Source organism: Stigmatopora argus, chromosome 20, assembly GCF_051989625.1.
Source record: "Stigmatopora argus isolate UIUO_Sarg chromosome 20, RoL_Sarg_1.0, whole genome shotgun sequence".
In the NCBI taxonomy this organism is placed as follows: domain Eukaryota; kingdom Metazoa; phylum Chordata; class Actinopteri; order Syngnathiformes; family Syngnathidae; genus Stigmatopora; species Stigmatopora argus.
The window spans coordinates 7,092,489-7,120,434 of record NC_135406.1 but is presented as its reverse complement, the minus strand read 5'-3'; the positions used below and the strand labels follow the sequence as shown (position 1 = coordinate 7,120,434).

The 27,946-nt window shown below is 43.3% G+C and overlaps 3 protein-coding genes and 2 non-coding genes across 5 annotated transcripts in view; 4 read left to right on the top strand and 1 right to left on the bottom strand.

Moving 5' to 3' along the window:
- The window catches only part of LOC144065946 (uncharacterized), a 175,507-nt gene that overhangs the window by 14,250 nt on the left and 133,311 nt on the right, over positions 1-27,946 (top strand). The window lies entirely within an intron of this gene.
- On the bottom strand, positions 3,196-4,175 carry LOC144065954 (triple functional domain protein-like). Its single transcript, XM_077589206.1, has 4 exons — positions 4,113-4,175; positions 3,908-4,041; positions 3,680-3,781; positions 3,196-3,550 (listed from the first exon to the last, which is right to left on the bottom strand). The coding sequence occupies exons 1-4, from the start codon at positions 4,132-4,134 to the stop codon at positions 3,521-3,523; spliced, it is 288 nt and encodes a 95-aa protein (XP_077445332.1). The 5' UTR covers positions 4,135-4,175; the 3' UTR covers positions 3,196-3,520.
- trnai-aau (transfer RNA isoleucine (anticodon AAU)) lies at positions 8,516-8,589 on the top strand. The gene has a single exon. It is a non-coding gene; the product is annotated as a tRNA-Ile (tRNA).
- On the top strand, positions 11,125-11,198 carry trnai-aau (transfer RNA isoleucine (anticodon AAU)). Its single transcript has one exon. It is a non-coding gene; the product is annotated as a tRNA-Ile (tRNA).
- Positions 11,198-27,946, top strand: part of LOC144066100 (uncharacterized) — a 32,803-nt gene continuing 16,054 nt past the window's right edge. The window contains exons 1-4 of the mRNA XM_077589446.1: positions 11,198-11,208; positions 11,284-11,351; positions 12,169-12,318; positions 24,324-24,477. Of these exons, the coding sequence (XP_077445572.1) occupies positions 11,198-11,208; positions 11,284-11,351; positions 12,169-12,318; positions 24,324-24,477 (383 nt within the window). The remainder of the gene's footprint in view (positions 11,209-11,283; positions 11,352-12,168; positions 12,319-24,323; positions 24,478-27,946) is intronic.

The window sequence follows — 27,946 nt, the reverse complement described above, 5'->3', positions numbered from 1 at the left end:
TCAGTCTCAAAGCGGGCAAAGAAACGGTTCAATTTCTCCGCTAGTGAGGCATCTGCGTTAACAGACATTATTGTTATTGTAGTTGGTAATATGTCGTATTCCCTGCCACATCTTCTTTGGGTTATTTTCTGTGAAGTGCTCCTCAATTTTCTTAGTATATTCTGCCTTGGCCTTTTTAATTCCTCTTTTCAGCTCAGCTCTGGCAGCTCTATATTTCATCTTGTCCCCTGATCTGAAAGCGATGTTACGGCATTGTTTATTTATTGTGACGTCGTCCATGCAGTTTTTGATATAGGAAAGTACAGCGTCCGTATAGTCCTGGAGGTTGTTGTGTTCAAAGAGTTCCCAGTTGGTGCGGAAAAAACAGTCCTGCAGCTGAGAAAGGGCGTCCCCGGACCAAGTTTTTATTGTCTTTATTTGTGGCCTTGTTAGCCTCCGGGATGGAGTGTATGCTGGGGTGAGGGCTAGACAGAGGTGATCTGATCCAGCTAGGTGAGGGAGGGAAGTGGCTTTGTAAGCATGTTTGATGTTAGAATAAACATGGTCAAGAGTTTTGTCTCCCCTCGTGTGACATTTTACGTATTGGATAAACTTAGGTAGAACAGTCTTTAAACATGCTCTGTTGAAGTCACCAGCAACAATAAAGACTCCATCGGGGTGGTCAAGCTGTTGTTTGTTTACAGCCATTAGCAGGAGGTTTAATGCCGTGTTGACGTTACCATCAGGAGGAATTGAGATCGCCGTTACTATGACGACCGTTAGCTCTCTCGGTAGATAGTAGGGCCTACATCGTACTGCCAGTCGCTCTAAGTCCGGGGAACAGTGAGTGTCAATGATTCTACTGTCACCACAAAATTCATTATGTATGAACAAGCAAAGTCCTCCTCCTATGCTTTTGCTTGTTAGTTCCTTTGAACGATCGTTCCGAAAAAGCGTTCGGCTAGCTAGCGATACCGCAGCGTCAGGGATTTGCGGGTGTAGCCACGTTTCCGTGATGAGAATAATGTTACAGTTCTTAACAAAGCTGTTGGTAGCAATTCGAAGTTCCAACTCATCCATTTTGTGGGTGATGGATCTGGCGTTGGTCAAAAAGATACTCGGAAGCGGTGCTCGGTGTGGTTGTTGACTTAGCTTAGCAGCAAGGCCCGCCCGACAACCGCGCTTTTGCTTCCTTTCTGTTGGAGTAATCATTATTATAAATGTGTTTGCAATGCTTATTTAGGAATATAAAGCCTTATAATATACATGCTTACTATATTAATCAATATATATGTATATATATATATATATATATATATATATATATATATATATTGTTGATCGCTTTTATGTTAGAGTTAGAATTAATGTGTTTTCAACGAAGACAAACGCTTACTCCAAGGTCACTCTCCGGGACAGCTGGCTCCAGCTAGAGACTTAACAATTCACTGAGTCCTTGCTCCGAGGACTGATTACTGGAAGATACGCCACAACCCTTTCCCCAGATACAAGTTCCAGGATCTACAAGAACTCTTAAACTACTTTGTTTACCTTATAATGAAAATATTATGCAATTCCTCACGCCATTGTTTGGGTGCCTTGTTCAACTTTTATGCTCACTTCGGCAATTCTCGCTATCTAGGGTGTTATTGTACTGATTACATAAACATGTTTTTCGAGTGTCGCAATTAAATACAATGATTCAGTTACTGCAATTCAGAATGCCTTGTGGACTGAGACGACGTCACAAGGCACCTCCTTGCAAGTTGTAAGCAGTTATGTTGAAAGATGTTTTCCTATTTTAATTAAATATTACTAATAATGATTTAAAAGGTTTGAATCATTATTCCAACATTTTCTCTCCGCCGCCTTCGCCTCCTTCGACGTGCTTTGAGTGGGCTGACTATCCATGGAGATCCCGGAGGTCTCGAGATGCCCTCGGGGATATCGTAGGTTCGTTGGTAGTTCGTTGTGACATCGGATATATCGCATCTCCTCCCGATAGCAATTAAGTCGTGGCGACTGTAGGAAAAGTTTGCCTCGGAGATGTTGGTAAATAACGATAGGATTGAGAAAAGAAAACACCAAACTGGAGAGCAAAAAGCCGCTGCATCCGTGTGCACCGCCATTTTTGCTAGTCCGACTTAGGGTTTATACAGTAGCTCTAACAAATTCCGAATTACAAGGATTGTATCTGCTTATTAGACAGCCTACTGGTGATAACATTGATGTCCAGGATGATGCAAATTATGAAATTGAGTTGAATGAGAATGATTTTGTTCTTCCTTTTTCAGGCCAGATATGCAAGTAAGGTGAATTCTGGTAAAGATCGAGACTACGGACTTCCCAAGTGTATTTGTATTTGTCATAAATAAAAAATGATTATGGGATTGCGTACACATAATAATAGGGGGGAATGTTAGGTTTATCATTATTATAGATGTGTATCAATATTATTATATTATATGTGCTTGCAACGAAGAGTTATTGACATTAATACAAAAGGCATTTTAATGCATCTCTTGCAAAAGTAAGGACTGTGGTTCACATCAAGAGGACTGGGAATGGCCTTGGGCATGAAGAGGGTTCACAACAAGCGCTCTTGGGAAGATTCGACAGACCTACAGTTGCTTTGAGAACTGTGATAAATTGTTATGAGACTCTAAATATGTTTAGACTTCTGTGGGGCATGGCGTTAAAATCTTATGAATAAATTAGCGAGAAAGACCTCGAGTTGTTAGAATTATCCTGACCGGGAGCGCGGATGGATGTATTCTCTTCTTGCAAGAATTAAACAAAGATGTGACTTCAGATGCCTCTTTTATTGTGTATTTGGAAATACCTAAGGATAACCTTATCAGATCCCACCATGTCACCATCTCATCCACATGTTTCCATGATATCTCCTCACTCAGCTAAAGACTTTGGGCCCTTTGTATGAGAATACATGTTGGCTAAGGATTGGAAGCCCATCATCACTCAATCTTTGTTTTATTCTCCGTCTCTTGATGTTTATTGTGTCCAATCTGAAAAAATTAAACCATGCTCCATTTTGGAGCATCCACTGTTGGAAGACACCATGGTTGAGAAACAATGGACAGCCACATGGACCCAATGGTTCTCGCTGACCTGCCGGACACAATTTGTTCCTTTACTCCAACAGACATGGGCTTGTGTAATGTTGCTTTTGCACTTTTCACATGACTTCCAATCCGGTGCATGTCAAATGCAGTCTTTATAATTCAACTGTTCATTTCAGTAAATACTACAATGACATTGAAAAAGACTTTTTAAAAGGTACTTAGTCAAATGAAAATGACAGTGATGAGGATGGCAATCACATATTTGGATTATTATTCATTAAAAAAAGCAATTCTTTTTGTCACTTGTCCTGAATCAAGATGCCTCTTGAATTGTATGAAGTTTTCCTGCTTCCTATCTTGGTGTCTTGTGGAGCTTGGCCATCTTGGTATTTGTCTCCTTGACTGCCCCCCTCAGGTCAGTGGTGTGGTCCTGGATCAGCTTTGGCATATGGCCGATTTCATTCCAACTTGGTCTCAATTGTGGAAGCCTATTGACAGGGATGACGTTTAAAATGTTAAGACAAATTGTTAAACGAGCACTTTGTAATCAGTGCTTTTTTGATGAAAATGTTGACCATAATTCTTGCTAAACTTTTATTCTTAACAATGACACTAACCTTCAGAACAATGTTGCTCCACCTCCAGGAAAGGTGGGCCACTAAAAAAGCAAACATGTGGGGGTCTCTTTTAAGGTGCTCAGTCAGCTTGATGTCTGCCATCTATAGAAGAAATTGCATAATGAACATTTTGATGGAGAACATTGCATCGGTACAAAGTGGGTTAAGGATGACACATTGAGTTTTTTTTCTTGTAAATGTACTCGTTCTCTAGGCATCCTTGACCACCTTGCACACCATCATGGACTTCAAGAGGAAGATTTGTCCATTTTTGCCCATGCTCAAGGCTATTCTTGAATCCCAGACCTTGAAGGAATACTGCAGGAGCAGATCGCCTTGCGACTCGATGCATTCATCAAAAGCTGAAGGTGACATGTAAGCAAACTGGACTTGATTCCTGAGCAAATGTTTTGCCATCTTGTCATTCAGTTACCTTCCAGCATGGAGAGATGCATGGTATCATTGGCTTTCCCTGGGAATGCCAAGAGTTACATCCAGGGCTTTCTTGAGCTGCTCTTACCCTTCTTCACAGCATTGCAGCAGAATTTTAATTAAGCCAAAAGACACTTACAATGGCTGTGAGACACCGTTCTCACAAAATAGAAAGAATCTACTGTATAGTTATTGTCATATGCTCTGTTTGTGTTACGTCTTTTGGACCAAAATGCAGGGAAGCAGGCAAGGAGAAGGAAGTAGTACTCAATCGAAACTTTAATAACTTAAACTGTAGGCAATAGACTAACAAAAGACTTGGCGTCGAATAACAAAACCAAATCTGACGAGGGGAGACACGGGAAAGCTAGGAGCGAGGCACGCCACGTTGGATCGAGGAAAATGTGGAAACATGGCATGGTAATCAGCAGACGATCCAACAATGACAAAGCAGTCAGTGGGGTTATAATAGACTGACATGTGTTGACGAGACAATTAGGAACACCTGGGAAACACAAGAGGGAGGAAGGATACACCAGGGGCGGAGACACGACAGCTAAACACAATGGGCAATCACTCAGACAGGAAACCAGGTGGGAAAAAGCATAACAAAACCAAGCAACCCTAACAGTTTGTCTGTTGTGTACTAAAGGAAGTTTAAGATTACATCCATGTTCGTTTCACTGAGCTGTTTATGTTTTGTTTCATTATGTTAGGGGACCTTCATGAGACAAAATAAAAGGTGATGTTGAATTAATTTCTTTCTAATGGGGTTCAGGTTTACGGAAGCTGATCGCACTCACCTTGAAAATAAAATAAAGTCCTGGCCGTTTTTCAAATTAATTCATCTTTGGTGTTGTTTTTTTGAAGTCTTTTTTTCTTTTTCAAATTAATTTATTGTCTGAGGGTGTTTTTCTTTGTTTTTCAAAATGTATTTTTGGCGTTATGTTTTTGAATTATTTATTTGTTGTTTGTTTTTCGTTTTTATTTATTTTTTCCTCAAAAAAAAAAACACATTCAAAAAGCGAGCAAACAGCAGTTATCGACATATTTGGAAGTCTCGCGTGGACTGCGTCCCCCAAATTCTAGACAGGAGGACCCGTGCTCGCGTACACACCTACCTCCATTCAGCACAATCATGTTTTATCCAGATATGCGGCAAAGACAGTGCGAGACAGTCCAGTCATCAAGTCACCTTAATGACAAGTACGCTTCTAAGTTTCCTCTTGTATAGAATTTGAAACCCCTCTTCTTGGCCAGTCTGTAGTCAAACATTCATTTGGAAGGAAAACTTAAAGCATCACACAACAAACCCACACAGGCGCAAAGACCTTTTCAAACATTCAGTAAGAGAGCAACTTTTTTGCTCAGTTTGTTGCCAATGTTTTATTCCTAAGGACAGGAATTTCTTTTCTCATATTTAGATGTAATTTTCGATTGTTTTCACTTTTTTTACCTGTCTTGTTCAGTTGTTTTTTTAACTGGTACTGCATTTTCTTTTTGTTGAGAACATGCTCTCAAAGTGTATGAAACTAGAATGCAATTAAACACTTGTTGTTGTTAATATTTGAAATAGATGACAAAAAGAAAAATGGACTAAATGTAATGAAATAAAAATGAATTTTCCTATTTGACTATTTTCTGTTCCTTTTTCACAATGAATTTTAGGCCGTACCTGACATGTTTCGCGGTATCACTTCCGCCTTCATGAGAATGTCAAGGCATTTAAAAAAAACAATGCGTTTTTTATCAAATTCCGATCTTGTGAAAATGATGCGATCAGGCCCGATTTCCGATCTGATTTTTGATCAGTAGGAATCCCTCAGAAGAAAATGAGAAAGGAGAAGTTTTACCGAATTAATAATTTTCAAGAACAAATTTTCACAGCAATGGTAACACTTGGAAGTGGGGTAGTTTGCTTCTACAAAAAAAGAACCTAGGTTAGTAGCAGAGAATGGTTTCGATCCATTGAGCCCTGAATTATGGGCCAACCACGCTTCCGCTGCACCACTCTGCTTCTTCTGACATATTACTTCACACTTCACAAGGTTACTCACAAAACTAATCAATCAAATCGAAGCAGATATACTGAGAGCACATGGGTATTCCCACCTGCTGACATAGCTCCTGAGGACCATCAGCGCAAGAACCTCGGTCTCGGCCGGGGACTGGCATAGCCTTGGTTAGTCCTGCTATTCACAGAGTCATCCATTACGCATTTAAAAATTTCCATTACCATAAAAAACGCGGTACGAGACATTCGGCCCCGGGATTTACAAATCAAGATACCATGTTGAATTTAAACTTGCACTTAAGATAATAATACCCCACCGACGAATCATTACCTTATCGTGGTGGTGGGGTTTGTGTGTCCCAGTGGTGGGGTTTGTCAGTCCCAGTGACCCTTGGAGCTATGTTGTCCAGAGCCTTGTACCCCTGGTAGGGTTATCCATGGCAAACTGGTCTGATGCGAGGGATCAGACGAAGAATGGCTCAGAAGGCCTCTTATGATGAGCAACATTATTGGACGACATCTTCCCTCGCCCGGAAGCGGGTCACCGGGGCCCCACTCTGGAGCCAGGCCCGGAGGAGGGGAGCGATGGCGAGCACCTGGAAGCCGGGCCTAGACCCATGGGGCCCGGCCGGGCACAGCCCGGAGAGACGACGTGGGTTCCCCCTCACATGGGCTCACCACCTGTGAGAGGGGCCAAAGAAGGCGATCCCCGGCTGCAGAAACTATCGTTTGGGGCGTGGAATGTCACCTCTCTGGTTGGGAAAGAGCCTGAGCGTGAGGTTGAGAAATTCCGGCTCGACATAGTTTGGCTCAGCACTACACAGCTTGGGTTCCGGTACCACCCCTCTCAAGGGGGGTTGGACACTTCCAGCATCCCTCCATCTTCGGGTGGGGGGACAGCACCTGATTGTTGTTTGTGTGCATGCACCAAACAGCAGTTCCGAGTACCTTCCCCTTTTGGATCCTTGGAGGGGGTGCTGGAGAGTACTCCTTATGGGGACTCCCTTGTTCTGCTGGGGGACTTCAATGCTGATGTGAGACCTCGAGGGAGTGATTGGGAAGAACGGCCCCCCTGATCGAAACCCGAGTGGTGTTCTATTGTTGGATTTCTGCGCTCGTAGTGGATTGGCAATAATGAACACCATGTTCAAGCATAAGGGTGTCCATATGTGCACTTGGCATCAGGACAGCCGCATGTCTTGGATACTCGGGTAAAGAGAGGGACGGAGCTGTCAACCGATCAAAACCTAGTGGTGATTTGGCAGATGCCAGTGCAGCCCGGGAGACCTAAAGGTTTCGGTACCCTATTAGAGGCACTTTCAATTCCAACTCGCCGCTCCCCGCTCGACCTCACCCGTCCGAGCTCCCCGCTCGACCTCACCCGTCCGAGCTCCCCACTCGACCTCGCCCGTCCGAGCTCCCCGCTCGAACTCCCCCGTCCAAGCTCCCCTGATCTCCGTGCCGACTCGCCCGCCAGTTGCACCTGAGCCAAATCCAGCACATTGCTGTTTAGCTCAGTTAGTCAGAGGTGGTGCTGAAAATGTCTAAGTCATGGGTTCGATCCCCAAACGGGCAAGACCTTTCTAGAGCATGGGTGTCAAAGTGGTGGCCCAGGGGCCAAATCTGGCCTGCTGCATCATTTTGTGCGGCCCGGGAAAGTAAATCATGAGTGCCGACTTTCTGTTTTAGGATCACATTCAAATGATTATAGATGTACATTACATTTCCTGATTTTCCCCTTTTCAAAATCAAGCAATGCAATTTTTTAATCCAATTTTGTTCTTTTGTGTTTTTAGTTTAAATATACAAATATTTTCCATTTTCCAATTAAAAAAATACTTTGTTTCCACTTTAAATAAAAAACATGATTAAAAGACATTTTTCCAATACTAAGAAAAAAAAGCTCAAATAAACATTGCTTTAGATCTATAAAAACTAAATATTTAGGGTTTTTGAGCCAGTTCTTTTAATCCAATTTAGAAAAATTAAAAAAAATCTAGATATTAGATCTAAAATGGTCTGGCCCACATGAAATGGCGTTGATGTTAATGTGGCCCGCGAACCAACCCAGGTTTGACACCCTTGCTCTAGAGCAAGTTAAAATGGCCTAAAATGATTTATTTTGCCGTAACATAACAGTTTAGCTATCTGATATTTGCACTTGCGGGCATCACACAAAAATCATGGCCACTTTGCACATAGCTGGTTAGCTCAGTTGGTCAGAGCGAGGTGCTAATAATGCCAAGGTCGTGGATTTGACCTCCATATGGGCCATGACCTCTCCGTAGTCATTTGAAATTGCCTATTCCAACTTCTTTTGCCGTAACATAAGTGTTTAGCTAGCTGAAGTGTTGCATTTGCGTCATCACGCAAAAAAATGGCTTTTTCATGGCTGGTTAGCTCGGTTGGTCAGAGCGTGGTGCTAATCACGCCAATGTCGTGGGTTCGACCCCCGTACGGGCCATCACCTCTCCGTAGTCTTTTGAAATTGCCGACTACAACTTCGTTTGCCGTAACATAATTGTTTAGCTAGCTGACGTGTTGCATTTGTGTCATCACGCAAAAATCTGGATTTTACGGCACATGGTCAGTTAGTTCAGTTGGTCAGAGCATGGTACTAATAACGCCAATGTCACGGGTTCGACCTCTGTACGGGCCACGACCTCTCTGCACTATTTGAAATTGCCTACTATAGCTGCTTTTGCCGTAACATAACTCTAACAGAACTAATGCTCTCCATGTCTGACCATGTGGTGCTCAAGTTCAACTGGCACGCAACAATTCCGGCCTTACAGAGCGAGATGCTTCCGAAGAGAAGGTTTGCTACCCTGAATCATCACGCACTGGAGGAGGCTTCCGAGGCTGTTGACTGGGCTTCTTTCATGGAGATCACTTCAGTCGGCGAGCTGTGGGCATTGTTGAAACAATCCATACTCCGGGTGACTGAGCGCTCAGTACCATTGTCGAGGCCACGGCACCAGAAGCACAAACCCTGGGCGACGCAAAAGGAGAAGCGGGAACGGACTCTCAGAGATGTTGCTTGGCGCGAATTCCAGGAACGAGGCACGGCAGCTGCATATGAGGTCTATACGCAGCAACGAAATAGGGCAGTGTTCACTGAAAGGCAAGAGCGGAGCAAGTATGAGCTGAGGTTGGCGCAGTCATCTCGTGCAAACCCCAAACGCTTCTTTGCCCATGTTCAAGCCAACAAACGTCTGCACAACCAGGTGGTTAAACTCAGGGATGCTGATGGAGTCGGTGTCACGGATGCAGAGGGGCAAAGCTCTCTTTTTGCTAGGGTGTTCGCAGGCATTTACAAAGCCGATGATGGGCGACCAACACCCCCATTTGCTCGGGATGTTCCCCCAATGCCTGCAGTTGCCATTACACCTCCTGAAGTCTACCGAGCCTTGATGTGTCTGGACGCCACTAAAAGCCATGGTCCGGATGGTATTCACCCGAGGGTCCTCCAGGCACTCGCTCCGACCATAGCACTTCCCCTCGCATATCTCTTCACACTGTCCTTGCAATCAGGTGAAGTCCCCGAAGACTGGAGACGGGCCGTCATCTGCCCTATCTACAAGAAAGGAGACCGAGAGGACCCGTTGAATTACCGACCGGTCTCCCTCACTTCAGTAATCTGCAAAATGTTAGAATCAATTATCAAAACGTCCATGATGACCCATCTCCAGATCACAGCGGCAATCTCCGATAGTCAGCATGGATTCGTGTCCAACAGATCCTGCCTCACCAACTTGCTGATGATGGAGGAATGGGTCACTCAATTAATGGACGATCGACAAATTGCCGACCTGGTCTTCCTGGACTTCGCCAAGGCGTTTGACTCGGTCAACCATCGCTTGCTACTCCGCAAGTTGGAAGCGAATGCGATTCACCCAGCGGTCGTGAGGTGGATTGATGCGTTTTTGGCTGGCCGCACCTTTCAGGTACAAGTCAACGGCATACTTTCAGAGACTCAAAACGCCCCCAGCGGTGTCCCCCAAGGCTCCGTTCTTGGACCACTGCTGTTCGTGGTGTTTGTAAACAACCTGCCAGAGCACATCTCCCAGCGGGTTCTCCTCTTCGCCGATGATGTGAAGCTCGTTGCTCCCCGGAGCGACCACCAGGACCTGCGTAGGTGCCTTCATCATGTGTGGAGTTGGTCGAACCTGTGGGACCTGCGGCTCAATATCACGAAATGCAGTCATCTGGCTATTGGGGCTCCTCCTGATTCACCTCTTGACTTTGAACCGGGACGCCTGGAACTGGAACGAACTCAACGGTGCAAAGATCTGGGCATCATTGTCGACGACACGTTCAAACCAACGGCCCAATGCATCCAAGCAGCCAACAAAGCTCGCGGAGTTCTGTTCCTAATGTTCCGGTCCTTTGCCGTCATCACAGCAGACATCTTCCTTCCATTGTATGTTTCCCTGGTGAGGCCCATTCTCGAGTATGGGATCCAAGCCGCATCACCGTACCTCGCCAAGGACATCCAGCATCTGGAGCGGGTCCAGAGGCTTGCAACGAGGATGGTCCGCGGCCTCAGGTTATTGTCCTACGAGGAAAGATGCCAGCGACTCAACCTGCTATAACATCCTCCACGGCATCTACAGCGTGCCCCGCGACCTCTTCTTCACGCCCGCACCTGATCGTGGTCTGAGGGGTCATCCGTGGAAGCTGTACCCTCGCGGGTTCCGGCTGAATCGGCGGAAGGCTGCTTTTTCAGTGCGCATCGCCGGTCCTTGGAACCGGCTTCCGCAGGGTGTGGTCGAGAAGCCGACGGTCGCCCAGTTCAAGCGGGCTCTGGATGGCTTTTTGGCCGTGAACCAGTGACTTCACCGCGTTTTGTTGCACATTTCTTGTGTCTTGTTACATGGCCCTTAGCCTAGTGCTTTTTCTTGCCAAATAAATTGAATTGAATTGAATTGAATAACTGTTTAGCTAGCTGACGTGTTGCATTTGCGTCATAAGACAAAATCTGGATTCTCAGACACGTGGCCAGTTAGCTCAGTTGGTCAGAGTGTGGTGCTAATAACGCCAAGGTCGTGGGCTTAACCCCCACATGGGCCATGACCTCTCTGTGATAGTTGAAATTGCCTAATACAACTTCTTTTGCCCAAATATAACATAATGTCTTGTCTTGATGTTTCCTCAGTTTCTGTGATCTGATAAATTCTCAGCTCCACAAGGCAGAAGACGCCACCCAGGATGTGAATCATCTCAGTGAGGGAATAATTGAGGTTTGTTCCCACCACATTTCTTTCCTTCCCAAATTGTTGTGAAATTAAATTTGTCTTCATACTCAAGCGGGCAGAACAGTGTTTCTCAACTTTGCTTAGCCTCCAATGAGGAAGCCTTTAGAAAATGACAATATGATTACTCTTAATAGTCGTCACAAGTGCAAAAATCTCCAAATAAAGATGTAAAAACTCTTAAAATAGAATCAACAAAATGCTGTAACAGAGTTGTCTATCTGTCTGGTAAGTTGACTGAGCTACCTTGCTAATGCTAGTGGGCAAACGTTCTGAACCTTAGCTTGTCATGCTAATTTCTAGCATGCGCGAATACGAGATTAGACACAGTTGGCGTTTGTCTATCAATATTAGAATATAATAACACATCACAAAATATTTATAGTTGAGCATTGTGGTCACATTTTCACTCTTTCATGGATATCTTTTTAACTTTACGCTAAAAGCTAAGCTAACCACAAGTGACATAGAACCCTTCTTGAGAGAGTAATTACTTGCCCAAGACGCTAAATGACAACACTTTTTTTTCACATTTGAATCTAACTTTTACAAATGGAAGTATAGTTCTCTAACCATAAAGAGACAATTAAATCTTAAATTGCCATCCAGAATAATTTATCGCATTTCCCTTCCCAGTACGTGTATTAGACCAACGAAAACAGCGACAAAGTGGTACTCGGGAAAGGCACGTACGGGGTGGTGTATGCTGGCAGGGACGTTAGCAGCCATTATTAAGTTTCCAGAAAAGGACAGCACGTGAGTGGATTGTTTGTCCCTTCACTTGACAGCCACTAACAAACACTCCGTGGACAGTTATTCCCAGCTGCTCCACAAGGAAATCTGCCTGCACAAGCAACTGAAGCACCGGAACATCGTCCAGTATCTGTGCTCCCTCAGCGAGGACTCTTTCATCAAGATCTTCATAGAAGTCCCAGGAGGTTTGTAGACAAAGCAGTGTTGATGAATAAATCCCAAATACTGTATTTTCACAACTATAAAATGCACCTTGTGATAGGGTGCAGTCTCATTTGAGGGTATATTTTCACTTTTTTGTCAATACATTGGACGCCTCATCCGATAAGGCACTAGCATGATACTAGGCTCGCGTATGTTATGCTAGCCGCTAGCATATGTTTTGCTATCTGCTAGCGTACCTATGTTATGCTATCCGCTAGCGTGCCTATGTTATGCTATTCGCTAGAGTACTTATGTTATGCTAGCCTCTGGCGTACCTATGTTTTGCTAGCCGCTAGGGTACCTGTTAAGCTAGTCGCAAGTGTATGTTAAGCTAGTCGCTAGTGTATGTTATGCTAGCCACTAGCGTATGTTATGCTAGCCACTAGCGTACCTATGTTATGCTATCCGCTCGCATACATATGTAATGCTAGCCATTAGCGTATGTTATGCTATCCGCTAGAACACCTTTTTTATGCTATCTGCTAGAGTACCTATGTAATGCTAGCCTCTAGCGTACCTATGTTTTGCTAGCCGCTAGCATACCTGTTAAGCTAGCCGCTAGCCTATGTTAATATAGCCACTAGCTTATGTTAAGCTAGCCACTAGCATATGTTATGCTAGCCACTAGCAAATGTTATGCTAGCCACTAGCGTACCTATGTTTTGCTATCTGCTGGCGCGCTTGTTATGCTAGCCACTAGCGTGTTATGCTAGCCACTAGCGTATGTTATGCTAGCCACTAGCGTATGTTATTCTAGCCGCTAGCGTACCTATGTTTTGCTATCTTCTAGCATGCCTGTTATGCTAGCCACTAGCATATGTTATGCTATCCACTAGCATACATATGTTATGCTAGCCGTTAGCGTATGTTATGCTATCCAATAGAGTACCTTTGTTATGCTATCCGCTAGTGTACCTATGTTATGCTAGCCACTAGCCTCACTATGTTATGCTAGCCGCTAGTGTACCTGTTATGCTAGCCGCTAGAGTATGTTATGCTATCTGCTAGCATACCTATGTTATGCTCGCCGCTAGCGTTCCTATGTTATGCTATCTGCTAGCATACCTATGTTATGCTATCCGCTAGCATACCTATGTTATACTAGCCACTAGCGCATGTTATGCTAGCTGCTAGCATATGTTTTGCTAGCCATTAGCATACCTATGTTATGCTATCCGCTAGCCTACCTATATTATGCTATCTGCTAAAGAATCATATGATCAATGTAATTTTAGTTTATGTAGAATAGTTTTTTACTGGACAGTATTTTCTTGGGTCCTTTTCTGAAGTTTCAGATGAGAATGCATAAATTGATGCAAAAACAGAATCATCATCTTCAACACCACAGTACTCAGCTAAAACATTTGAAGTTTATTTACCAGGTTTCGATTTATGAGAAAGGAGGATTGTGAAATGGGAATTGAGTCTGTGTGTGAAATGGGCTTGTGATATTTTCAAATGGAATTTAGTTTTATTCTATGCCTTTGAAATGTGTGGGTCCTTTCAGATTTTCTGTTTTAGCAATTGGGAAAAACAACTGCAATGTGTCACTGTCAATCATGAGTACTGAAAATGCAAATTTGAACTAAATAAATCGTACTGGAAAAAGAAAAATTGCTCCAGCGTCTATAACCCAGGAGACTTTTTAAACAATTTCCAAAAAGGGCATTAATATGTGACTCAAAGTCATGTTTTGGCAGTGGCGGGAAATCAGGGCCTTCAAGGCCTTCTCTGCTGGCCTAAGAAATATCTGAATCATATTATATTTTGTCCATTTATACTTATTATTCCAATATTCAACTAGACTGTTGCTTTTAACCAATCAGATTTCGAGTTTTGGCAACCCCACAATGATTTTTCATAGGTGTTAGCATTTTGCTGGCTGGGACATGTCATTGCTTTCACAAACTATGATTGGCTAGTAGGCGGGCCAAAGCAGTACCCGAGGCAGCCGAGATCGCAAACTCCACCCACAATGGCCGACACAAGCAAAAACAAATGGATTCGGTTTGCTCACAAAGCCATTTTCCAGACGGACTTTTCCAGAAAAAAAATGGACATCATTAAGAAAGGGCGGTCAACTCCGAAGCTAGCAAGCCTGTTACAGCCGGGAAAATGGTGTGTGCGGCACTTTCAGCGCGCTAACTCAGCTCCACAAGCAAATAGTATATTGTTGTTTTGATTTAAAGCTATTTTCAAAACGGACTATGCCGGAAATATGACAGGACAGGCTCGACTTTCATCGTTAACTTTGATGGCGATAGGAAAGAAGGAAGAAAGAAAGGAGGATGGATATTGTGTAAAAAGGATTTTTGGTGAGTAAAATATGGCTATATTCCTAAATAATATTTCAATTGTGGGCCAAGTTCTGATATCTGAAAAGCTCCAGTGTTTGTATTTAAGCTCTAGTGTTTGTATTTAATCACAAAATGCTGCTAGGAAGTGGATTTTAGCCCAGTTTAATTTTTGGCGTTTCACCATTGACGTCCATCGCTGTCTTTTCCCGGGAAAAATCACCCCCCTGGCCTGGTTGTAATGTCTCAAAAGCTCCAGTATTTGTATTCAATCAATAAATGATGCTAGGAAGTGGATTTTACCTAATTTTAGTGCATTTTTTGTCATTTCACGTATGGACGTATCGACGTTCATCGGTCTTTTTACCGGGGAAATTATACTCCGGGCCTGGTTCTGATGTCTAAAAAGCTCAAGTATTTGTATTTAATCAATAAATGCTGTTTTCGGCTGGATTTTACCCCATTTTCGGGCAATGTTTGCCCGTACGCCATTGACGTTCATCGCTGTCTTTTCCTGGGAAAATCACCCCCTGGCCTGGTTTTAATGTCTGAAAAGCTCCAGTATTTGTATTTAATCATGAAATGCTGCTAGGAAGTGGATTTTACCCCATTTTTGTGCATTAATTTATTGATTATTTTTTATGTGTCGCAGCTGTAGCTGCAGTAGAGGTTTTATAGCCATAAAATAGTTTTTGAGGGTTGGATTGATACATTGAAGGCGCTACCAGAAAATACACCGCCCGCCACTGTTTTGGTATACATTTCTGCAATATTGAGTACTTACTTATGAGTACTAAGTGTCTTTCTCAAACTGATGAATTTATTGAATGCATATTGGCAGATTTACAAATAACACCTAGAAAACTAATAACACACAAAAACGAAAATTAGCTTTAAAAAAATAGACAATTTGTGAAATAAAAGAAATACACAAAAATTTACAAAACACCTCGTTGGCTGAGTACCAAGAGGAATTAGCCTGGGTTTTATTCTTTATTTCTCTTTATATTACTTTAGCTTGCAACTTTCTGGCTGAGCTTGTCTCGTGCTGCCTTTCTCTTACCGAGAGCGCTTCTTCTGCTGCAATTATCTTCCCATTTAGCAAACGTACGCTCGCTCTAGCGCCACTGCACCCACTACGGAGGTATGTTGAAACTGACATTAAAATACACAAAAAAATACAGTGAAACTAAAATGTGGCAGTTACATATCAATTGCCAGATAAGTTTAGTTACATGCCAATCAAATCCGTTTGGATAAATATAAAAGTGTAATAGAACTACAAAATGAACCCTAAGTCAGTTCTGGTGAAGTTGTTAACTGTGCAAGGAAAAGGAGTTCTCCCCTTTGTGGATTCTCGTGTGCCTTTTTAAATGTTCCTTTCGAGAAAAGGCTTGACCACAAACTGAGCACGAAAATGTTTTTTTGCCAGTGTGGGGGTTGTGTGACTAATAAAGCTTTTCTTCCATGTGAATGTCTGACCACAAATTAAGCACGAAAATGGTTTTTCACCAGTGTGGGTTCTTGTGTGGAGTTTGAACTTGTGCTTGAGAGAGAAAGATTTACCACAAATCGAGCACGAAAACGGTTTTTCACCAGTGTGGGTCCTTGTGTGGATGATTAAGTCCTGCTTTCGAAAGAAAGCATGACCACAAATTGAGCAGGAAAATGGTTTTCCACCAGTGTGGGTTCTTGTGTGGCTTTATAAGTGATAGGTTCATCCAATTGTAGGTTTATCCTTAGGTTTTTCCGTATTCAGCTTTCAATAAAAAGGCATCTGTAGTCACATCCACATTTAATTCTTGCAAGAGAGAATACATCCATCCGCGTCTCCGGCCAAGATCATTCTAACCACTCGAAGTCCGTTTCGCTAATTAAATCATAAGATTTTCACGCCATGCCCCACAGAAGTCTAAACATTCGTAGAGTCTCATAACAATTTCGTACAGTTATCAAAACAATGTAGGACCTGTTGAATCTTCCCAAGCGAGTTTCGATGCGAACCCTTCAGCGAAGAGGGGCTTCCCAAAACAGTCCTCGGTTCCCAAGAGCGCTTGTTGTGAGTCCATCTTCCGAAGCCGTAAACAGTCCTCAGTTCCCAAGAGCACCTGTCCTGAGTCCTCCTTCCGAAGCCGTAAACAGTCCTCAGTTCCCAAGAGCACCTGTCCTGAGTCCTCCTTCCGAAGCCGAAAACAGTCCTCAGTTCCCAAGCCGTTCGCAGTTCCCAAGAGCAATTGTTTTGAGACCTCTCCCTGCCCATGGCCATTCCCTGCCCTCTCGATGTGAACCACAGTTCTTACTTTAGCAAGGCATGCATTAAAATGGCTTTATTAATGCCAATAACTCTAACATAAAAGCACAGCGTTCAACACATATATATTGTTTAATATTGTTACACATTCCGGATGAGCATTACTATTCCTAATAAGCAAATATATTGATTAATATAGTAAGCATGTTTATAATAAGGCTTTCTATTCCTAAGTAAGCATTGCAAACACATTTATAATAATGATTTTCCCAACATTCCCCCCTATATTATAAATTTGCACATGATTTCCTTAATAAAACTTCCTTTCGGCTTTATTCCATTAATTCATTTTATGGCAAAAATAGAAATGGGGAGGAAATGTCCGTTGGCGTTGGCTTTAGTTTTACCCGCTCACTGGCACGGCTGGTCTGAAAAGCAAAACACAGAATCATTTTCGCCCAATTCATCCTCGCAATTACCATGCTCTTGAAATTCACTGCTCCCCTCAGACTGTTTGATCAGTAGAGGATATAATTCATGTAATTTAGAATTTGTAGGGGCAATCGCAGTGGTTATAAGTCGGCTTATCAAAGATCTTAAGCAGGGAATAATACAACACCCACATAATGTCAAAATCGTAGCAAAAAGGCCTACGGACATTGCAACAGATTGAGCCAAATTTTTATACTTCCCAAAGGACTTCTGCCACCAGCTGTCCCAGGCGGATTCACTGACTCCAGAATGCTTCTTCATATTGCGGTTGAGGGTCTGCAGGCCACTAATAGCCTGGGTGAGAGACCCATCGGGTGACGTGTTGTTCGGTATGAAGGTGCAACATTCATCTCCAAACATTGCACACACGCCCCCTTGCTCCGCAAGCAGCATATCAACTGCTATGCGATCCTGGAACGCCATCAGACTGGTGGCTGCCAATTGTTCCTTTATCGCCACAAATCCCTGTTCAGTATAATTTCCAAGTTTTTGGACATTGTAATGCAGGTAATTTATCCGATCCACATTTTTGTTTGGAGTCACTAAAAGAAAAATAGACTCCCAACCTGCTGCGATCTGATTAGCCAACTTATACTCATCTGGCACTCCCCGGGGGATGCCAATCGCATCAATATATGTCGGATCCCCCTCTCTCCATGCCGATCGACGCCGTCGCGAGGGGCCCACCAACATACTGGATTTCTGCGCAGCCAATTGTATCTCCTCCACTGTAGATGGAAAAACAGACACTGGTAAGAGCAGTGAGACCAAAGCACATAGTCCCGCTGAATTTCGGCAGGAATCGTATAATTTATTTCCACCACACCACCACCACAGGTCAGAACGTGGAATCAGGGGTGCAGTCTGTTTTAGAATTCGAGCGCACCATGTCTCATTTATCGCGCCCAGCTTCAGACCAAGCCCTGTAAGATGCAAGCAGGTAAAATGATCAAAGGCAATATGTGTTGAAAAGTTAGGTTTGTCCTTTGCTGCTCTTGTAACAGGGTATACATTATTCCATTTTTCACAATTTGGGCTTACATTTCCATTTGTCATTACCTCCATTACACAATCAGGGGTAATTTGCGCGGGCACTACTCGTAAGAGAGGGCGGGGCCCCATACATGTTATGCAGGTTTGATTTATAGTATTAGCTGCATTTTCCATCAACAGCAACCAATTATTGCCCGTTTGGGAAATCCCTGTTGCAGAAATGAATTCATCATCTCTGGTCTTCCCAGATTTCAATTTTACTACGGCAGATTCGGGTGTTCCCTTCGCTGACGCCCCAAACTCGGCCTCCATAGGCATGGTTATTTCTGTTGAGACACAAATGTAAAATTTGTAATAAGGGTCTCCCAGACTTGCCCATGGACTTAGGAAAAACGTCAGACAAGGATCTTTTCCACAAGTGAATTTGTCAGTCCGAATAACAATTTGTAATCCCCCCTTTGCATGGGTTAATTTTATCAGGGGCCTGATGGCTTTTGCGCACGCGTCCGACATCCAAGCTTGCCAATTTTTTCCAGTTTCTGCAACAAGGTGATCCCAACCCCGCCTCAGGGCCGTTATGTACCACACATATCCTTTACCATAGATTGATCCCTTATATGGCAACCGGGATCTCTTTACTTCTAAAAATATTTTCTCCCATGAAAGGAAGATTTCCGTAGTCTTATTGTATGGAAGACAAAACATTGTTTGTGAGCTTATTTGTGTGGGGTGTCATCTCGAATGCATGTTTGGAAATTTGATTCAGTAGGTAATGTTATGTCCCATTTTATTGTTGCTCGTTTTACCCTGCCGCAAGAAGGTGTATCCTTAGTTGAAACGCATCCGCCTTTCTCTCCAACTGGAGAAAGTAGCCCTACTGTGGAGAGGAAAAGAGTCACAATCGTTAATTCCATTGCCCCAAGAGCAATAATTGTTTTTGCCATTTTTGTTTAGGGAGCTTGAAACGTTTCAACTGAGATAACCTTCTTACTGTGTGAAAGGTGGATCCAAGTTCCCCTCTCGGCTATCTTTATAGCTGTTGGTGTCGTTAGCAACACTTGGTATGGCCCCTCCCACTTTGCGTCACTCCAATGTTTCTTTTTTATGCTGCGTATCAGCACCCAGTCTCCTGGCACCACCGTCGTCTCGTCCGTTTCCTGTTGAAAAGAAAAATCCCCTTCCGGTAATTTAAGTTCGATGCGTTTTTCTAAAGATTTCCTCATGTAGTCAGCCAGATTTGCCTCGTCATCCAATTCCCATTGTGTAGTGAATAATGGCAATTTGTAAGGTCTTCCAAACAGGATTTCATACGGTGTTAATCCGTTTGTACTCGTGATGTTAATATATAATTTGACTAAATCGATACATTTCGTCCACGGCCTTTTTGTTTCCTCCATGCATTTTTTTAGTCTATTCTTTATAGTTCCATTCATCCGTTCTACAAGGCCCGCCGATTGTGGATGGTAGGCGCAATGATTTCGTAACGAAATATGGAACCTTTTGCCAATTCCATCAATTATTTTGTTAACAAAATGGGTGCCATTATCACTATAAATGGTTTCTGGGATTCCATATCGTGGAATGATATCTTTACATAGTGCTTTGGCTACAGTTAATGCATCTATGTTCTTTGTTGGAAAAATTTCAACCCATTTTGAAAAGGCATCTACAATCACTAAGCAGTATCTTTTCCCCTCACTTTTACTTAATTCAATAAAATCCATATGTATCCCTTGAAATGGATATGTAGTTTTTGGGAATTGCCCACGTTTTGGCCGTATCCCCCCTTGGGGGTTATGTCGAGCACATGTCAAACATGCCCTACAAAAATTTTTTGCATATAGATTAAATCCATACGTTTTGAAGTGCCGTTGCACCAAAGCAACCATTCTCGCCGTCGAGACATGCGTCTTGCCATGACTCAAAATGGCCGCCCATCTAAACAAATTTTTTGGTAAGATTGGTTGGCCTTCAATGCTCGCATAAACCCCACTTTGCAATTTTGCTCCTTTGTCAATCCATGTTTTGAACTCCGATTGTGGGCTTTGTAGCTGCATTTTTGCTAAAATGTCGTCCGATAAGACATTTTTTTCATATATCGAGTCTGCCATTCCAATAAAGGGTTTCCTTGCAGCTTCCTTTGCCGTCTTATCAGCAAAGGCATTCCCCAAGGACACCCGATCATGTTTGGAAGTGTGTGCCGCACACTTGCAAACAGCGATTCGTTTTGGGAGCTGAACTGCAGCTATTAGCCGTTGTAACAATTTGGAATGCGTTACTGCTTTGCCGGTAGAAGATATCATACCCCTATTTGCCCAATAACTAGCGAAAACGTGGCAAGTTGAAAACGCATATTGACTGTCCGTATAAATTGTAACGTCCATGTTGCCCATCAAAATGCATGCTTCCGTCAATGCAATTAACTCTGCCGCTTGCGCAGAGTAATTGGACGGCAAAGGCCCTGCCTTTAATATTCTAGTTGCGGTTACAACCGCATACCCCGTCTGAGTTTTCCCCGTATCATCTTTTCTAGCGGAACCATCAACAAAAAGGACTTCACCGCTGTCCAGCGGTTGGTCCATCAAATCTTTTCTACACCTTGTAGCCTCTTCGGCTATCCCTTGACAATCATGACGCTCTCCCTCCTCAGGAAGTGGCAACAAAGTAGCTGGATTAATTTTAGCACATCTTTCGAGTGTGAGATGTGGTTGTGACAGTAAAATGGCTATACAAGATAAATGCCTCGCTGGAGATAGAAATTTCATGTTAGTTTGTAACAACAATGCAGCCACTGCGTGTGGAACCCTAAGGGTTAAAGAATGAAAAAGTACTATTGTAGCACTGCTTTCTACCGCCATAGAAGCTGCAACTACCGCCCGTACACAATGAGGAAGTGCGCAGGCCACCCTATCTAATCTAGACGAAAAATATGCAACCGGCCGCATCTTCCCCCCGAATTCTTGAGTCAGCACTGACGTCATATACACTCCTTTACAGTCTACCATTTGTACAAAAGGCTTGTTATAATTAGGCAGCGCTAAGGTTCCGCTAGCTACTAGCATCTGCTTTAATGTACAAAACGCACTTTCCGCCTCTGCTGTCCAATTCAAAGTCGAGCACATTTTTAAACCATCATCATTCATCAATTTAGCAAGGGGAGAAACAATTTCCGCATAATTTGGAATCCATGCCCTACAGTAATTAGTGAAACCTAGAAACGACATCATCTGTTTCTTAGTTAGCGGCTTAGGTGCGTCTAAGACCACTTTTTTTCTGTCTTCTAAAATTTTCTTCCCTCCTTTGACGAGATTATGTCCCAAATACTTTACTTGTTCTTTACAAAGCTGCAATTTGTTTTTGTTTATTTTGTGGCCTTCAGCTGCCAGGTGCCCAATCAACGCTACAGTGTCTATCTTACAAGATTCCAAAGTAGATGACGCCACCAATACATCATCAACATACACAATAATTTGGCTTCCCCCCGGCGGGTGGAATCTCGCAACACTGTTACTCATTACCTGTGAATATATTGTGGGGCTTTCACAATATCCTTGCGGCAATCTCGTAAAAGTATACTTTTTCCTTCCGAACGTGAAGGCAAACCAATACCGACTGTTCCGATCTAATGGGATGGAGAAAAAGGCGTTACTTATGTCAATCACCGTAAAAAATGTCGCGTCTGGATCCAAATTATTCAGAAGTGTGTGCGGGTCCGGCACACAAGGTGCACGCTGAATTACTGCAGAATTTACCGCCTGCAAATCTTGAACCATTCTCCATCCCACAGAAGGGGCCGCCTTTTTTACTGGAAATATGGGGGAATTGCAAGGTGAATCGTCACATTCAATAATCACTCCTGCTTTTAACAAATCCTCAATTACCGGTTTTATTCCTTCCAAGGCATCAGGTTTTAATGGATATTGTCGGACACAAGGCCTGAATTCAGTTTTCGGTCTAATTATTATCGGTATAACCCTTTTTACGAGTCCCACATCAGAAGGCCCTTTAGACCATATTTCGGGAGGAACCGTCGCTAACAGTTCCTCCTCCTCGTCCGATAACAGATATATCTCCTTTGCCGAATTCACTAGTCATTGAAGGTATATTCCCACTGCTACGCCCGTAGTGAGAAACACTGCTTTTCTGTACGTTTCCGTATGTTCGCTATATTCAAGCCCTGTGTCCAACGTCGTCCAATCGGTTGCCCCGCGGGCCATATGTACAAAGTTACGCAGCACCTCCTTTCTTTGATTGTATGGTTTGTATAATACAATGTGTGGAGGTGCCCACTCGAGAAAAAGATTTTTATACCCGTCAGGCAACTCAACACCCCCCACAACTGTAGAAATACCATCCGAATAAAGGTAGTCTATTTTAATTTCGGCCGGAACGGCTTGTGCCAATTTGCTCTCATACGTCTTATCAGGCCCTTCCGTCATTTTGCACCACATCCGCACACAGAGGGAGTCAATGTTTTGAATATCTTCCCGCGCCTCAATCAGATCAGCACTCGCAGTCAACAGCCCGCTTCCAACCCCCGTCGGCGTACTATCTGACAAGTCCAGCGTATAATAAAAGAACGCAGGTTGGCATCCCTGCAAAACATTTAATTGGCCACTTAGAATCTCCTTTCGCCTTTTAACCACCATATTACCACTAGAGGAGGGGACCAAAGCTAGGTCCAGCTGTAATAGACCATCTCTACCCAATAAATTGACCGGACATTCAGGCACCACCAACACAGACATCTTACATGTCTCTCCTTCCGGATCTCTTATCCAAACCGGAACTGTCTCCGAAACGGCGGCAACCTGACCACCTGCTGTTGTCACAAATACCCTCCGATCTGTATGTTTAGCTCCTGGAACACTCATTCGAATTGCAGTTTTACAAGCACCGGTATCACACAAAAACTTTAATTGTATCCCATTAACGAACAATGTAATCTCAGGTTTAATCGTGTCTAATGCCAGTATTTCCGCTAAATTTAGCTGAACTTCTTCATGCCCAAAGTTTTCATTTACTGTACTTTGAGCAGGCCCGCCGGCTAGACGTGCTTGCCTGGCCTCTTCCCTATTGGCCCTGTTCTCTGGGCAATCTCGCGATATGTGTCCCAATTTTCCACAGATCCAGCAGACGCTTTTACCGTAAAGCGTCCGTTGTTTGTCCACCTTCCCCATATATCCTCTCCCTCTGTTATTGTTAAAATTTCTACGTCCCCATCCCCTATCTTGGTAAAAAATTCCATCCTCATTCGAGGACGACCCCCCTTTTTTCTTTCCTTTTTTCTTTAGCTGCTCCTCAGCATGCAATGCCTGATTCACGTATTGGTCAAGCGTGCCCGTGGGCCGGTCCACCCAATGTTTCTCAATCCATTCTCTAAGAGCATATTTTGAATGAGCATGGAGCACATTTTTCAGCTGCTCCTGATAAAGGCTACCCGCCACGTGGTCCTCAGCGATGCCACTGTTAGCCTTAAAACAAGCTGTCATTCTGATTTTATACTCCTCGAAAGGCTCATCATCCTTTTGCTTAGCTCTGCCAATAGCGGTGTAATTCGCCTTTGTTTTAAATTTGCTCGTGGCCCGTTCTATCAACTCAAGTACCCTAAAGTTTAACTCACGGCTGTCGTGAGCTAGGGAGCCCTTTCCATCTTTTGGGCTCCAATCACCCCTAACAACATGCCAATCCCCTTTCAATGCGGTCATCCAAATTTGCTGTGTTTCTACTCCATTTAGGTGATACGACCGCCTAATGTCCTCCATTTGTAAAACAAATTCATCCACATCAATTTTGTGCGACGTGATGCCGTCTATAGCCTTTTTCACGTCGTCCTGTGTCCAAGTTCTAAGGACTAGTATCGTCGAGGGTTGTTTATCCTCTACATTAGGGTTGGCGACCTCAATCATGGGGTATTGTTCAGGAAAAATGATATCATTTATCGGCGGTGCCCCAGGCTGGGCGGACAGCGCTCCTCCCCACATTGACGGCGCCTCCGGCTGGGGGGATAGCGCTTTTCCCCACACCGGCGGCGCCTCAGGCTGGGGGGACAGAGCTTTTCCCCACGTTTTTGACCAATCCCCCACGGGGCCCCCCGACCTGGTCACACGGTCAGGATCATATGTCGGAGGGGGCAGCGTCGGATACAACCGCGTCTCCTCCGCTTTTCCCGACAATCCCCCCTCTAGCTTTTCTTTTTTAAGGCCCCCTCTTTTTCCCACCGCGGCTGTCTCATCGTCCTCCTTTCTGTGGAACAAGACAGAAGGCTCTGCTTTTCCGGCCCCGCTGTTATCAACATTTTGGCTCTCACTCCGCTCAATTTTCCTAACGTTCCCATCACAACGCTTTTTTGCCATCAAGAACCAATAATTGGTATCCTCATATCCATCATTATCCATTTTACACAGATTACTCTTGTGCTTAGAGCGCATTTTATCTTGTAAATCCAGTATTTTATGCATATTCAGCTGTCCAGTAAACCCATACTCGTTTATCCATAAGTTTAGGTGTTTAACTCTTGAAGCGCTTTGACTCTCAACAAACTTCCAATCTTTACACGGCAGACGCTGTTTTGGATCGTCGTCGCCAGCCGCTTTTACATTTGCGCTGCCCATTTTAGAAGGGAGCGCGCGCGCATTTAGTTATCAGTTAGCAAATTCTTTTTCCGCGGAACGACACACGTAACACACGCAACACAAATGTATACCCTAGCCTGATATACTGTCAGAGTTATATTTGTACCTATCCGGACCGCGGTACAGGACACCCCGAACTGCCCCAAGTTTTATAGACTCATGCTCTGTCTCGTTACCTGGCATCGACTAGTATACCCAGGGTTTGTAACGCAGTCCCCTGGACGCGTGTCGCAGTCCCCTGGACGCGAGTCACATTTAAAAAATGGACCTCACGTGCAATGCCCCTTCAACAAACGCAGACATTCACGTGGACTTACCAGATATGACTCCAGATGTCCCTTTCAGAGTGTTAGCCGTCAACCGTCGAGAACCAAGTCGCCTCGTCGAATAATCCAGCGCGGAAAAGGGTATTTAAGCGCCGTGCACGGTCTTTCCAGATATCGAACGGAAGCGACCTGGATTCTGCTCCGGTATCTTGGCCACAGGCTCGAAGGACCAAAATGATAGGTTCATCCAATTGTAGGTTTATCCTTAGGTTTTTCCGTATTCAGCTTTCAATAAAAAGGCATCTGTAGTCACATCCACATTTAATTCTTGCAAGAGAGAATACATCCATCCGCGTCTCCGGCCAAGATCATTCTAACCACTCGAAGTCCGTTTCGCTAATTAAATCATAAGATTTTCACGCCATGCCCCACAGAAGTCTAAACATTCGTAGAGTCTCATAACAATTTCGTACAGTTATCAAAACAATGTAGGACCTGTTGAATCTTCCCAAGCGAGTTTCGATGCGAACCCTTCAGCGAAGAGGGGCTTCCCAAAACAGTCCTCGGTTCCCAAGAGCGCTTGTTGTGAGTCCATCTTCCGAAGCCGTAAACAGTCCTCAGTTCCCAAGAGCACCTGTCCTGAGTCCTCCTTCCGAAGCCGTAAACAGTCCTCAGTTCCCAAGAGCACCTGTCCTGAGTCCTCCTTCCGAAGCCGAAAACAGTCCTCAGTTCCCAAGCCGTTCGCAGTTCCCAAGAGCAATTGTTTTGAGACCTCTCCCTGCCCATGGCCATTCCCTGCCCTCTCGATGTGAACCACAGTTCTTACTTTAGCAAGGCATGCATTAAAATGGCTTTATTAATGCCAATAACTCTAACATAAAAGCACAGCGTTCAACACATATATATTGTTTAATATTGTTACACATTCCGGATGAGCATTACTATTCCTAATAAGCAAATATATTGATTAATATAGTAAGCATGTTTATAATAAGGCTTTCTATTCCTAAGTAAGCATTGCAAACACATTTATAATAATGATTTTCCCAACAATAAGTTTGCTTTCTGTGTGAATGTTTTACCACAAACGGAGCACAAAAACGGTTTCTGCCCAATGTGGGTTGCCATATGTCTTTTCAAAGTAAATATTTTACCAAAGGTTTTCCCACACTGAGAACATTTGCAGAGTTTGCCGCCACTGGGATTTTTCTTAAAACCTTCATCGTCATCATTATCATAAAGCAAGTCATCACTATCTGATGGAGGAGCAATAAAAGCTTCTTCTTGCCATCCTTTTGTTGAGTCGCTGCCGTGCAGAGGCTCCGCCCCTCTGCCGGCCACGCCTAGATCAACTTCACTCTTGAAAGGCTCAGCAGTTGACCAAGTGACATCTTGCTGCTCCTCCTTTTTGATTGAAAGTTGCTCTTCTCTCTTTTGCTCTTTAATTTGGGGCCATGTTAAAGTGTTTGCAGGCTCCGCCCCTCCGCTGGCCACGCCAAGATCATCTTCTCTCTTCAAGGACGCACCAGTTGACCAGGTGACATCTTCTTCCTCCTTTTTTTATTTTTAGTTGCTCTTCTCTCTCTCTGTCTTGAGGGAACTCTGGCTCCTCCTCTTCGATTTGAGGGGGCTCAACATCCTCTTTGGCACCAGAAAACTCTGACACCTTCCCATCAGGACCAAGATATTTTCTGAAACCTGCAAAGACCCCAAGATAAATTATATATTTTATAAACTGTCTATTATTCTATCTAGAGGTTCTTTATGTTAGACTGGTAATTAAGTCTTATACTTATATATATATAGGACTAATATGCTGGTCGCTACAGTAACGAAGCTAAACAGAAGAGGATGCCATACATTTGTGATGTTGTCAACATAGCACTACTGTAGTATTCTCATCAATAGCCAAAGGGGTTTAAACGTTTTTTTAAAGTGTATTTCACTAAAAAAAGGACTATTGGTCAGTAAAGTAACCTCACAGGCCCTTGAAGTTTTTCCAAATCTTTTTTGAGCCTCTTCTTTGCAGATATTCGCTTGTATTTTTGAGATTTTAATTTATTTGGAATCCTTTTAGAAAAGGGTGAAGCATCAAATATAAATTTTAATCATTTTTAATTAAAAAGGAAAAATGACAGCTATTCTTTTTTTGTTGACATTAAAAAAATGGAAAAGGAGCCAACATTCAGTTTTATCGATTTATTTTTCTAAATCAATAATTTTGAAATATATATATATATATATATATCCTTTTTATGATTTCATATTTTTATATGCATTACAGTATGAAAATGGGAAATAGTTGTTATGATTTATACTTTTCCCATGATTTATTCTGCATGATTTTGTTTGTACTGTTTTATTGTCTTAAAATCAAGCTTGTACCTTCTGTCGACCTGAGAATTTTTAAATAAATCAATTGCAGCGCACAAAAAAGCCCTTTTATAACACATTGAGAGAATATATAAATATAAAAAGTGAACCCACCTTCTAGTCTGTGAAGAACAACTTTTGCATGCATAATTTTGCAAACGATCGAGTGTTCCTCGTGGAACACTCCCACACGGGAATTCTGATGGAGCCACCTTTGATAGATGCTAGCAGGCTAAACTAAAGTAGGCCGCAAAGCTTCAACGAGGCTTTAGACGCCTTGAAGATGATGTTGACTGAAACTTAAG